The sequence below is a fragment of the Diplotaxodon limnothrissa genome, linkage group LG12, assembly GCF_057381915.1.
Source record: "Diplotaxodon limnothrissa isolate DT_005_m linkage group LG12, D_limnothrissa_male_GT1.1, whole genome shotgun sequence".
NCBI classification, from domain to species: Eukaryota; Metazoa; Chordata; class Actinopteri; order Cichliformes; family Cichlidae; genus Diplotaxodon; species Diplotaxodon limnothrissa.
The window spans coordinates 27089711-27103137 of NC_140607.1; the positions used below are offsets into that span (position 1 = coordinate 27089711).

The following is a 13427-nucleotide window of genomic DNA, read 5'->3' on the forward strand; positions in this document are numbered from 1 at the left end:
TATGGGTTTATGATCCTCGAAAATCATTGCATTCTGTTTTTTATTTACATTTTATACAGCGTGCCACCATTTCTGGAAGTGAGTTAAATTTTGCAGCTGATCGGAAAGTTAAAAAGTGCTAACGTGAATACAAACTACCGCATAGCATTTCTCATTCATAGATGTCTTTCCTGACATACCACTGCAAATCTACTGCTGATAAGCTGCCTTTTTCTCTTCCTCTCCTGAGCGGCTGTGTTTCTCTTCCACACTTCTCTGTTTGTCTCTTCTTATTAAACAGGAACAACATTGGACAAAAAGTACATTTTTTGCAATTAAGAACTTTGTTCTCTTTTGGTTACCACATCAAGAACCAAAGTTTATCACAACGTTGGCTCTCATTATTCCTTCATTTTCTGTAGTTTTTTTTTCTTAGCTTGTTTTTTTTCTTATCCACATAAATAAATTCTCCTGAATTTTTTAACTTACATAACATCATCTTTTTTTCACTGACCGCTCTTAAAAAGTTGCCATTTCACATTGTGCTCTGAGTCGCTTGTTCCTCCAACAGCATCACTGCCTGGCAAGATATAGTGAGACATGTGACAGAGAGTGAATGGAGATGCTTTCAATAAGCGCTATTGTTGATGTCAGTGTGACAAGAGAGATTAGGGTGACCAGATCTCAACAAACTAAATGTAGGACAAATCCAGTGTTTGTCTGAGACAAAGTGGGACATGTCAACAATGCTGGGCGGTAGACAAGTATATTTTATTTGAATGCAACTTTTCCATTACCATTGTAAAGGAAATATAATAAGAACAATAGGAAGCTGAAGTTTGGTCTCATGCAATAGTCTATCTCTAGTGACAGTCTTTGGGTTTCAGTAGGGATACATCCATTGCTTGGCATACCTTTTTTGAGCTATATCTAACAATTGTAGCAAGTTTTAGCCGAATATGACACACACATATTTTATCATTACTACATACTGCTGCATCCTTTTATGTGTCATAGTTTCCGTCATATTCACCATAATCTGCAAAGCTTGTGTCTTTTTGGTAACTTCCCTGATTGGCATAGCATTAGACAGGCTAACCTTAATTTGATTATAATAACAAGCTTTCCCTCCACATGCACTGGGAAAATAAAAATGCAGTTCTGTCCCAAATAAACATGGTCATCTGGTCATCTTAAAATAAATTTTAGGCAACCTAATTGGTCAAATGTGAAGCTTTTAATCACCAGATACACTTGAACTATCTATATATAATAGTATTACTACTATTACTACTTATTATCCTTTAGCAGTCCTACATGCCAAAACTGTGAAACACCAAATCATAGTCCACCTAGAAAGCAAAGTGTGTCTCCAGTGTGCACAAAGGAGCAGTGTGCCCCTAAATCAAATTTGCTCTGTGGGGTTAGGAGTTTAGTCAAACGAGCAACAATAGTCAGCTGTCTCTGAATTTTTCATATCATCACATTCCTCAAAACTGCCACCATGTGTATGTTACTGTTTATGAATATCCAAAATTATGTGGGAATTACCGAGTCTTTAACAGGAATTGAAACTGTACATTTGCACGTGAGGTGATTTTAGACATTCAGGAAGGAGGAAGTTTGTCTCTAAGTGGAAGTTAGAGACTGATCTTTGTACAAAATATAGTTATTAGACTGCATTAACAGCCTATGAGACTGATTTGAGGTCAGGTTAGTATGTAGGTTTGTTTATGTCATCTACCCATTCTGTCATACTTGGAAATGAAAGCTAATATAGACTTCTCCAACCAGCAGTGGTTATTCCATAACCCTGGCTGGTAGAGTTCCATGGTAGTTACTATATAACCAGAGACACTATCAGTGATCCTTTTAGAGAAACTTTGGTGTGAGTGACCTTTGGTGTGCTGGATCCACCACTTAGAGATTAAACAAGTTGACAGAGCTTTGTTCAAATTACTTTATTGGACCATTAGCAGCAGGTTTGTTTTTTTTATTTAAACTTTTTGTGATAATTTGTAGTCATAGAATTTATATTTTCAGATAACTAAGCTGCTTGGTTGCGCTGGGGGGCTAATGCATCTCAAACCTTCTGTTTGAGAGGGGAAGCAAGTGAGGAAAACAAAGCTGTCTATAAGGTAGAGATGCTAAAATGGCTCTTTTAGACAGGGGGTAAACACAGGGCAAGGAATAAAGATCAGTTTGAACTGTGAATCCTGCAAAGCTACTCAGTTACTTTTGGCTGCTTTCTTGTTTCCCTAACAGAGCACCACAGGAAATGGATCCACATGTTTGATTTGGCACAGATTTTATGTCACAACTCTTTCCTGACACAGCCCTGCCATGGGCTTGGGACTGGTATTAGAGTCACACCAGCTCGTGTCCACCTGAGGGTGGGTTTGTGTGTCCAACGGGTCTTGAACTGGAGTTCTTTCCATGCTCTGTGCAATATTTTTGGCTCATGTGCAATATCCTTGGTATGTGCAATATTTTGGTCCCAGTAGAACTACCATCTCCACCCTAAATGACCATAGCCCCTCCACCCTTATTTATTTATTATATTATATAACTGCCCTTGTATACAGACCCACAATGTTTCTGTTTCAATGTTTCTTACACATACACCATGTATATAGTTTCACTCACATAAATGTATACATATACATTGCTTTTTATTTTATTTTACTTATTTTTTTCCCCTTGTTGTATATTGGTTTCTCTAATTCTTACTTTTGCACCTTTGTGGTCCTGCTACCCAATTTCGCTGTGCAAGAAACTGCACAATGACAATAAAAGGCTCTAAGTCTCTTTTGCATGTAAGGTAAATGTGTTAACCACCACACAGAGTGTGTTAATACGTTAAAACTCCAGTTAGCCACAACTCTTTTGTGTAATTTGATAATTAACTAATAATTTACTAGTCTAGTCTATAACTAATGGACGGGTGGAAGCACATTTTAATTTGTTGTCCACTTTGACCTTACTTCCAGCAGAGACCTCTCCTGCTTTCATCTTCATTTAGAAATGTTTTTAGTTCACCACAAAGAATCACAAATGTCCTTATGATGCAAACATACTGTAGCTGCTTTTGCATTGAGATTAAGATAATACTTTAACTATTTCTTTAACTATTAGCAAGTGCATAAATGAGGTGATTTACCCTATTTAGGATCACAAACCAAAATTAAACAACTTTAGTACATCTGAGCTGATTTTTGTGTGTTCTACTGCTATTACTGAGTGCTAAAGAACTAGCTAGCATGCAGGTAATTAAATCAGGTTGATGGGATTTCAACTCTAAAGAACATTCTTACCTCAGTCATTTGCAACCACGGGTGACAAATGTGTAGTGATAGTCTGCCTGTTAGCATGCTTACTGGTGCTTACCCTATATATATCCACATATCCATAACATCACTTGGAAAACAAGTATCCTTTGATAAAATCCTCTACATTTGCATACTTGCGGTTTAAAAGGTCACCTAAACTAAATGACAAGCCAAGCCAGTGTTTTGTATTAATAACTTTTAGGTTTTAGTGCAGATTCAAATTTTCCAAATCATCATCACTCTATTCCTTCCCTCTTTTTCAGTCCTTTTATTTTCCCACGACATTAAATTAGCTACTCTGCAGCAGCAAATTAGTCTAGTTTTGTAAAATAAATAAATAAATTCCCAAGTCACTAGTTACTTGCATTATATCTACTCTGTATTTTTGAATAGATAAGGCATAAAAGGATTAGCTTATTTTCTTTGATTCAAAGTAGCAAAATGACATTTTCTTTATTATTTGTCTCATTTCTTCCCAGTATTGGAAACGGTACTTTTAAAAGCTTAAATGTGGACAGAAACATAGCAATTTATACAATCTATAAAAGAAACCAAAAAAAGTCAATAAACTGTATTTTACATAGATTAAATTATATCGGGGAAATTACTTAACAGCAGGTAGCAGCAAAACTCTAAGGCAAAAATAAACATAAGATGAGCACAAGATTTCTCAGTTCACTCTATTTTAAGGGCAGTCTTGGTTTTCTTATTCACAGGTTTCAGGCCGCTAAACGCCTGCTTGCAGTGCACACACAGACACTCTTTATATTCTGGGCAAAAGGAATTCCATTCATTCATGATGCATTAAACCAATACGCAAGAGTAACCACATTTCCAGAAGCTCACACTGTAAATTAAAACATAAAAATAACTTAAACTCAACATGCTGTGTTTTGTTTTACGGCTGCATAATAAACAGCATTATGTTGGATTTAACTAAAACTCGCCAGGAAGTCATGCTTCTTTTGCGATGCAAGTCTCATCCTCTGTAGTGCATTTTCTTCCTGTGACCAAAGTTTCATGGCTACACTAGGTAGCAGCTAAAGCCTGCAGGCTGTTGCAATGGCTACTGCATGGTGGCAAAACGTGTTCAAGACATGCACACAAAAAACGGACAACAATTTAAAATAAATTCTTCAGTTCCATGGATTTAAAGGATAGAGGTCCCCACACTGTATTGTCTGTTGGGCCTCATGTTCACTCAGTGCTGCCATAGTGGTTCCCATTGGAAGGGTTGTCCTGTAAACTGGCATGTGAGGCTTCTTCCTCCTGTGTCACCACTGGCTCCACTGGTTGTGAAAAGAAGTTTGCGACACAGAAAACCTGCAGGAAACGTGAGAAAGTTAGTACTCTAGTATTGTAACTGTACTAGAACTGTATTTAAAAAAAGAATAATAACATGAAACTTACTGTTAGAACAGCCACTATACCGCCCTGCAGAAGGCCAGCGAGCACATCACTCCAGTGATGTTTGTAATCGGACACCCGAGATAGACCCACATACACTGCAGTAGCAATCAGGAAAAACTGAATGGTGGGACGCAAAAGCCTCGCCCATTGTGACCTCAGCCGGGCTTGAATGTATAGCTACAGTAGCAAGAGAGCAAATACCAAAGATTTTAGTATCTCCTCTTTAACAAAGCAACAAATCAGTTTGTATTAAAGACAATATATACTTACAACAAGGAACAGCATGCAGTACATAGAGAAGGATGAATGACCAGAGTAGAAGGACAGTCTACAATAAATAAACGAGAAATTGAAATTTAGAAGAAGAAAAAGAAAAAAAAAAAAAAAAATCAGCCTTTTATGTTTAAGTCCTTCTGTCATAATCAGTGTCTAAAACTGTCCTGTTGTACACCATCCATCCATCTTCTTCCGCTTTATCCGGGGCCGGGTCGCGGGGGCAGCAGCCTAAGCAGAGAAGCCCAGACCTCCCTCTCCCCAGGCACCTCCTCCATCTTATCCGGGGGAACACCAAGGCCAGCCGAGAGATAATCTCTCCAGCGTGTCCTGGGTCTGTCCCAGGGCCTCCTCCCGGTGGGACATGCCCGGAACACCTCACACAGGAGGCATCCTTGTCAGATGCCCGAACCACCTCAGCTGGCTCCTTTCGATGTGGAGGAGCAGCGGCTCTACTCTGAGCCCCTCCCGGATGGCTGAGCTTCTCACCCCATCTCTAAGGGAGAGGCCAGCCATCCTTCGGAGGAAGCTCATTTCCGCCGCTTGTATCCGCGATCTCGTTCTTTCGGTCACAACATACAGCTCGTGGCCATAGGTGAGGGTATGGACATAGATCGACCGGTAAATTGAGAACTTTGCTTTTACACTCAGCTCCCTCTTCACCATGACGGACCGGTGCAGCGTCTGCATTACTGCGGCCGCAGCACCAATCAGTCTGTCGATCTCCAGCTCCCTTCTCCCATCACTCGCAAACAAGACCCCGAGATACTTGAACTCCTCCACTTGGGGCAGGAACTCATCCCCGACCCGGAGTGGGCACTCCACCCTTTTCCGGCTGAGAACCATGGCCTCAGATTTGGAGGTGCTGATCCTCATTCCCGCTGCTTCAGACTTGGCTGCAAACCGTTCCAGTGCGAGCTGGAGGCCCTCACCCGATGAAGCCAACAGAACCACATCATCCGCAAAGAGCAGAGATGAGATTCTGAGGCCACCGAAGTGAAAGCCCTCCACTACTTGGCTGCGCCTAGAAATCCTGTCCATAAAAATTATGAACAGAATCGGTGACAAAGGGCAGCCCTGGCGGAGCCCATCACCCACCGGGAACGAGTCCGACTTATTGCCGGCAATGTGAACCAAGCTCTTGCAACGGTTGTACAGGGATCGAATGGCCCGTAGCAATGGGCCAGACACCCCATACTCCCGCAGCACCTCCCACAGGACACCCCGAGGGACACGGTCGAATGCCTTCTCCAAGTCCACAAAATACATGTAGACTGGTTGGGCAAACTCCCATGCACCCTCAAGTACCCTTGAGAGGATAAAGAGCTGGTCCAGTGTTCCGCGACCAGGACGAAAACTGCATTGTTCCTCCTGTATCTGAGGTTCAACTAGCGGACGAACTGTCCTTTCCAGCACCCTGGCATAGACTTTCCCGGGGAGGCTGAGGAGTGTGATCCCCCTATATATGACTCCTTTCTTATTGTTGGGGATTTTAATATTCATGTGTGCTGTCCAGATAAGCCTATGGTTAAAGACTTTTTGAATCTTACCGATTCTTTTAATTTAGTTCGATGTGTGTCTGCACCCACGCAACAGTGTGGCCACACTCTCAATCTGGTTTTAGCCCACTTATTGCCTGTTTTTAATCTGAAAGTCTCCGGCCACCAGACGCTCGCCCTCGGGCACCCTCCCCGGGCCTTTCAGTCCGCCAGGGCCTCCGCTCCTGGGCAGGGTTTACCTGGGCAGGGTAAACTGTTCCCTCGATGTTTTTCTCATAAGGGTCGTCTGAATCGCTCTTTGTCTGGTCCCTCACCCAGGACCAATTTGCCATGGGAGACCCTACCAGGGGGCAAAAGCCCCCAGACAACATAGCCCCTGGGATCCCTGGGACACACAAACCCCTCGGTAGCGATTCACGGAGAGGCTGTTGTACACAGTAATTATTATTAATGTGGGTGTATTTCATATCTCACTTGTAAACAGCAAATGCTAAACAGTACAAAAAATTATAGGGCAAATGCACTGCAACAATCACACCACATTAAATCAAATAGGTTTCATTTGGTTTGTGCTCAGGATCTTTACCTGGCTTCATCCACCAGAAATTCATCCCTGCTGCAGGTGAAGTTCACGATGTATCCACCAGCTTTGCAGTTGATACGATCCCACACTGGGTTGCATACAGCCAGGAAGTTTGGCCTCAAACGACCAATGGAGTATTTGGCTATGTCCGTCAGAGACTGGCTGGCAGCAGCTCCAAACACGTAGCTCCCCACAGCTTTGTAAAGACATGAAATATACTTGGTCCCCAAAGACTGGTTCCTGACGCGTGACAGGTAAACAGAAAGGCACTCTCCACATACGATCTGAGGAAAAAGATCCAAAGTGGGGGGAAAAAAATAGTCACACATGTTGACCAAAGGCAAAATAAGAGGCTTTGGTTGTAGAAGAATACTCCTGACTTACTACAATCAGTGTGAAGGGGATCATGACTCCTCCCAGCAGCTGGTAGGATATGGTGTCCTCTTTGAGCGGGTACCTGATGGACTCATCGTTACAGAAGAAACCCCGTTTGAAAGGGCTGTGTTTCGGGGTAAGGATAAAAAATGGAAGCCCAACTAAAAATAAAATGGAGCAAATGGAACAATTTCAGGTTTCAGCTCATCTTATGTCAATAATATTTGCAATGCTGCTGCTATACAATGCTTTAAAAAGTGTGATGATTCAGACACAGGAAACATGATCTGTCTGGATCACACAGAAAATCTTTCTTCTCGAAGAGACACTTTCAACACTTCTTCATTGTGAGATTTCCCTTTGTACTCCTCCCAAAAGGGGCATACTATTTCATAATTAACTGCCTGAGGCCTTGAATTACTGCAAAAACATTTTTTCAAAAAGTAACCAGGCAAATCTGTGAATATACAGCAGGAAGACAATTTTTATTGGCACGTAAGTCACATGTTTAGCGTTAAACACTGAACCCATCATGTTAATCTGTACAGAGAACACCATAACATATCGTTAGCTTCATAGCATAATTGCCTAAGTCATTGACTTAGTCAAATGACTTAGGCAATTATGCTATGAAGCTAACGATATGAAACGTGCTCTGACTTATGCCCTTCCCTTCCCCTGTGGCTTCTTTAGACATTACAAAACTGCACCGTCTCTTGGCTAAACTGAAAACAGTATTGCAATAACAGGTATATTTCCAAACATGAAGACTGAGGAATCATTGGTATTAATGCTTTTAGGCTAAATGACCAAATATAGAGTCACTGAAGCACAAAGTAAATCGTTCTGAAATCCTGAATAAACTTGAACTTACTGTTCAGGACATATGAGGTATAATCATGCAGAAATTTTAATTACGCAGATCAAACAATAAAATAAGGAACCAGTTCATTAACTAGTTTGTTCATTTTCTGTCTTCTTTGTTGACATCAGGTTGAAATCTGTTCAAAAGTACAGTACAGTTTAAAAGTGTACTGTTTTGTTTTCATTTTAGTTAGTTAGTACAAACATCTTAATCTTTGTCAGGGATTTATATGGTCCCCTGGCCATATGGTCCCCTGCTCAACCAGTCAGCTAAACTGGCATCCCCACCATCGTGAACTTTAGAGCTTAACATGCTAAATTGGACCTGGAGAGTCTAAGAGTCTAAGCTCTTGGATTTTGGGAGAATTTTCACAGTTTGACATAAAGGTGAATTTGTCAGAAGCTCCACTTCACTCCAAGACTTGAGCAATGTGTCTACATACAGCTGATTGCTCCAGAGCAGCAGAATGACAAAACTTCTGCTTTTAAAGATAAACACTTAAAGCTCACACTTGCTGATGAGCAATTAATCAAGTGCATTTCACTAGCAGCACAAGGCCGCTACTTACCATCTTAATTCCTAGGAAGCAGCAAGGGTGTAGTTAGTTTTTCACAGGCCTGCATGTAGTCTAGATATATAAGACTATATATACACATGCACCTTATCGAAGTATGACCATAATACGCTATATGTTATTTCAGAGATGAACACTGTACATCTGTTTGTTTGATAACTGTAAAAAAAAAAAAAAAAAATTAAAAATCTGTAATCAGTGCACAGAGTTGTTCAGTCCTACTTTTAACACAGCATTCAAATGCTGCTTATACAATGATGCATCCAGTATTGTTACTGTTTTGCATGGATACTTTTACAGCAGTACACCTTAAATGCAGGTATTAAACTCATTTCACGTAAATAAATGGATTTCAACATTTCTTTCAATTATAAGTTCTGTTTAAGAATTAAAAACAGGGTAAAAATCAGAGACTCAGTTTTTCCAGTCTGACTGGTGCCAGCTCCAAAACAAAACAAGCAATGAGATGTACGACTCAGCATTGCACAGTCAACCACAAGACCCTGACTAAGCAGTGAAGCGGGAGTGCCTTGTAATCACAGGGAAGGGCTTGAGTGTCTGCCTGTATCTGTCCTTATCAAACACGGCAACTATCAAACTGAAGTGAGTGTCCCAGATACAAGGTTCAAGGCTTTTACAGCTATCACTAAAACTCCAGTCATTGTCTTTTATTGCATGATTACCTCAACACTGTCGGATCCCTTTCGCAGACGTGCACCAGGCTCTGTGCTATGATTACATTTCAAACAGTGGGCTAAAAATACGGCTTTGCTCGGGAAACACAAACAGGGTGGGACGTTATCGCCCTTTTTCCATCTTCCTGCCAGGTTACCTAAACCTCAAGCCTTCCCATGAGCATTTACATAATATATATCCATACCATTTGAATAGATTTGCTTTGACATCAACTTTATCTAACGTCTCTCTGACAGATCACTCCTTTAAATTCAGTTTGATGTAAAAACAAATACTACGAAACAACTTTTTTGTTAGATATTGGTAGCCGATGAATAAACAGTTTAAAAGATGTCTTCAGGTTGGGACAGAATTTGATTTACATACCCAGGATAAGACACGCGATATCCAGCGCGATGAGAGGGATTCCCGTGGATTCAAACATGTTGCTCCTTCTTGCTCTGGGGGTTTCTGCCTTTAGAATAAATGGACAGTCCCGACTGTCTCGGCTGCTGATCGGCCGTCGGCTACTTTTTGGAGTGACGAGATGCAGTCTATCTGCTGCACATGTCTCGCTACTCAGTCCAGAAAATTAAAACACACCAGGGTCATTATCCTGGAACTGCCAAAGAGCTTCTAAATCTACCGGGGAGGTAAAATATACTCTGGGAGTTTTTAAAAAAGGAAGAAGAAGAAGAAGACACTTAACTAAAGGCTAAATCTAATCTAAAAACACCACCACACACGTGACGAACCTCTCACCCTTTGAGCTGCTCACAAACCATCATAACTCAGAGGGATTTCTTCTGCTCATAATACCCTCCAGCCCCCGATGAAATATTACCGGTGACGCTGTGACACACGCGCCTCTCTCCAGTTGTGATTAAAGATGCCTTCACTGACAGCTGGGAAAATATGCAATTTCGCTTGATCCGCCATTCAGGCCTACCGATACATAATAATCGAATTCGGCTATTTTAACGACAATTTAAGTGGATAATTAATCAGCACATAAATAATGTTTGTAATAATGTTCCTCCCCTCCTGTTTTTAGGAGTTTTTTGAGGGGCTTGAGACTTAAATCGCAACAAAAACCAATAGAGATGAAAGTTTGTTTAACCGGTTTTAGGGTTGTTTAATGCAAATCTGTACAGTTCCAACTGGTGACAGGCTATTTACTTAATTAACAGGATATCAAAATAAGTAAAAATATACAGACAGGCGCAAACAGACTAAAGTCCTGTTAAGTTAAGAAAACACCATGAGGAGTTTAGAATCTCTTTTTGCCCTTGGAAACATTTTGTTGAATTTCCGAAGGATGCCTGAAGGCAGCACTCAACGTGGAAGCGGTAATAGGAATCTTAGACCTATGGCGTGCCTGTGCTCTCTGCGCCAGTCATGGGCCGATACAGAGCTGCTCCTCCCTCAGGAGCTGTAATGAGGTTTCAACGCCACTGCTATTAATAGGAGAGAGCTTCCGTGGGCCTAATCGGTCAAACATATTGATCTGATGCAGCAGGGTTTATCCAAGTATTCCTCCTCTGTGCGTTTAAGGGTCTGTGAGTTGAATCACCCTACTTCTCCCTTGATTTGCGATCTCAGTAAATCATTTCCCTGGTGAATTTATCGTTTCGGTCCTTAGTTTTAAGTATTCTTTACTACAGCATGATGTTCATTTCTTAAATTGTGGTTCCAAGAAGAGTAAAACTGATCAGATTATGGTTTCATGAACCAGCAGGTGACCCTGCTGCTTCAGGGAGCTTCCTCGGGTTGAGTATGTGTAGCAAGCATTTGAAAGAGAACCAAAGCACATTTCCTGTTGGATCAAAACATGGGAAATACTTCTTCCTCGAACATACAGTGTTGTACTGTTTGCCTTGTTTAGTGTTTTGGGGTTTTCCTGGAAAACTGCAGGGAGCTTTAGGGATAGTTTTTGCCTCTTCATTTCCCTTACTCACTTTCAGGAGTTGGGGAGGACCCAGAACCAAAATTGCTTCTTAAATAGGAACTTTGCAAAGTTAAAATAGACCTGTTCTGTTAAATGACGAGAGGAGCGGGGGAAAAAAGACAGCATAGGCGACTCCTGATGAAACACTCAATGCGTCATGGGAATCCCCCAGCAGCCCAGACCTATTGCAGCATAACTAAGGGAGGATTCAGGGTCACCCGATCCAGCCCCAAATAAAAGTTTTGTCAAAAAGGACAGTTTTAAGCCTAAACTTAAAAGTAGAGGCGATTTCTGTCTCCTGAATCCAAACTAGAAGCGGGATATGGGAGAGGGGTCTGAAAGCGGAATGCTCTGCCTCAGGCTCTACTTTTAAATACTCTAGGAGCCACAAGCAAGCCTGCAGTGTGAGAGCAAAGTGCTCTAATTGGGTGATGCGGTCATTAAGATAAGATGCAGCCTGATTAATCAAGATCTGGTATGTGATGAGAAGGATTTTAAATTTGAACATGGATTTAACGGGGAGCCAATGAAGAGAGGAGAAATATGCTCTCTCTTTCTAGTCCCTGTCAGTACTCTTACTGCAGCATTTTGGATTAACTGAAGGCTTTTTGGGGAGTTTTAGGACATCCTGATAATGATGAATTACAGTAGTCCAGCCAAGAAGTAATAAATGGATGAACTAGTTTTTCAGTGTCATTCTGAAACAGGGTGTTTCTCATTGTTACTGATTAAATGCAGAGCGTCGTGAAAAAGGTAAGTGAAACTGCAGAAAACCCTTATAAACGTTTATAAACCTTTCCCCCCAACAAATAGGGAAGTTTAGCTAAACAGAGCAGAACAGGTCTGACAGTTTTCCCATGGTTCATCTTTTAAGATCACGTGAAGTTCACACTGACCAGCAATACTCCTGCAACCACACAAAATAGAATGCTGTTCAGCTATGGCAATAAGGTGTGGCAAATGAGGACCAGAGAGAGAGCAGATCTGTTTCATGAACAGGCCACAGAGATCAGTGGTTATAGCACCAGGGCCTTTGGATCTGACCATAATCAAATGGGGCCATAACTGGATATGACAGCAGTCTGCAGTATGAATTTCTTTCATAGACTTCATCGATTCTCATATTTGTTTTGGGGGGTTTTCTCCCTCAGTCAGGTTAAGTTGCCTATAATTTATCTTAATACTATTTGTGATATATTTCATGTTTTGGTTTCCCTGTTTTGCAAAACATTGGATAAAATAAAATGTTTTGATCTGTTAATCCTGTTTAACTAGCAAAACTCTTAATTACAAACCCTGTTTTTCCTTTTTTTTTTCTTTCCTTTTAAGATGGTTAAGTAAGAAAGATCAGAAAAAAGATCAGAAGAAAGTGGCAAAGCACCTTAAAGTTGTTTGCCAAACTCAAAAAATCGAGGAAAAAAAAAGATGAGGAGAAAAATGAAATATTTCAAACAAAGACACAGTTAATGCTGGCAGTTCAGCTTGTGCTAGGCAGCAGTTTAGGTCACTGGTTGAGCAGGTGCCTGTATGCCATAGAGTGGGCTGGGTCTGACCAGCACCCATATCCTGTGTGTCTTCCCCAGCGCTCTCCTGTCTACGCTTCACTGCTGAACTGTCAAATAATTCTGAAAAGCCCAAAAATAAATCTTAAGAGAGAGTCTATAGAAGTGTTTTATTGGTAATAATAATAATTTTAAAATATATATATATTTGCTTTAAAAAACTCAAATGAAACATGTGATTCAGGTTCTTTATGTCCTTTCAACAAACAGATGCTTTTTGTCATCGCGTCTTTTGCTGAAGAAACTTACAGTAACCACGCCGAAAGAAACTTATTAGATAAGGAAAAAACACACAGGAGACAAGCAGATAAGATGTCTCAGTTTTATCAACACAAAACATAACATGAATCTCATC

General features: G+C 40.9%; 1 protein-coding gene across 1 annotated transcript; it reads right to left on the bottom strand.

Moving 5' to 3' along the window:
• Positions 1–3893: 3893 nt before the first annotated feature.
• plpp1b (phospholipid phosphatase 1b) lies at positions 3894–10152 on the bottom strand. The gene is made up of 6 exons (XM_085368457.1): positions 9950–10152; positions 7458–7609; positions 7077–7357; positions 4989–5046; positions 4719–4895; positions 3894–4631 (listed from the first exon to the last, which is right to left on the bottom strand). The coding sequence occupies exons 1-6, from the start codon at positions 10005–10007 to the stop codon at positions 4506–4508; spliced, it is 852 nt and encodes a 283-aa protein (XP_085224583.1). The 5' UTR covers positions 10008–10152; the 3' UTR covers positions 3894–4505.
• Positions 10153–13427: the final 3275 nt, after the last annotated feature.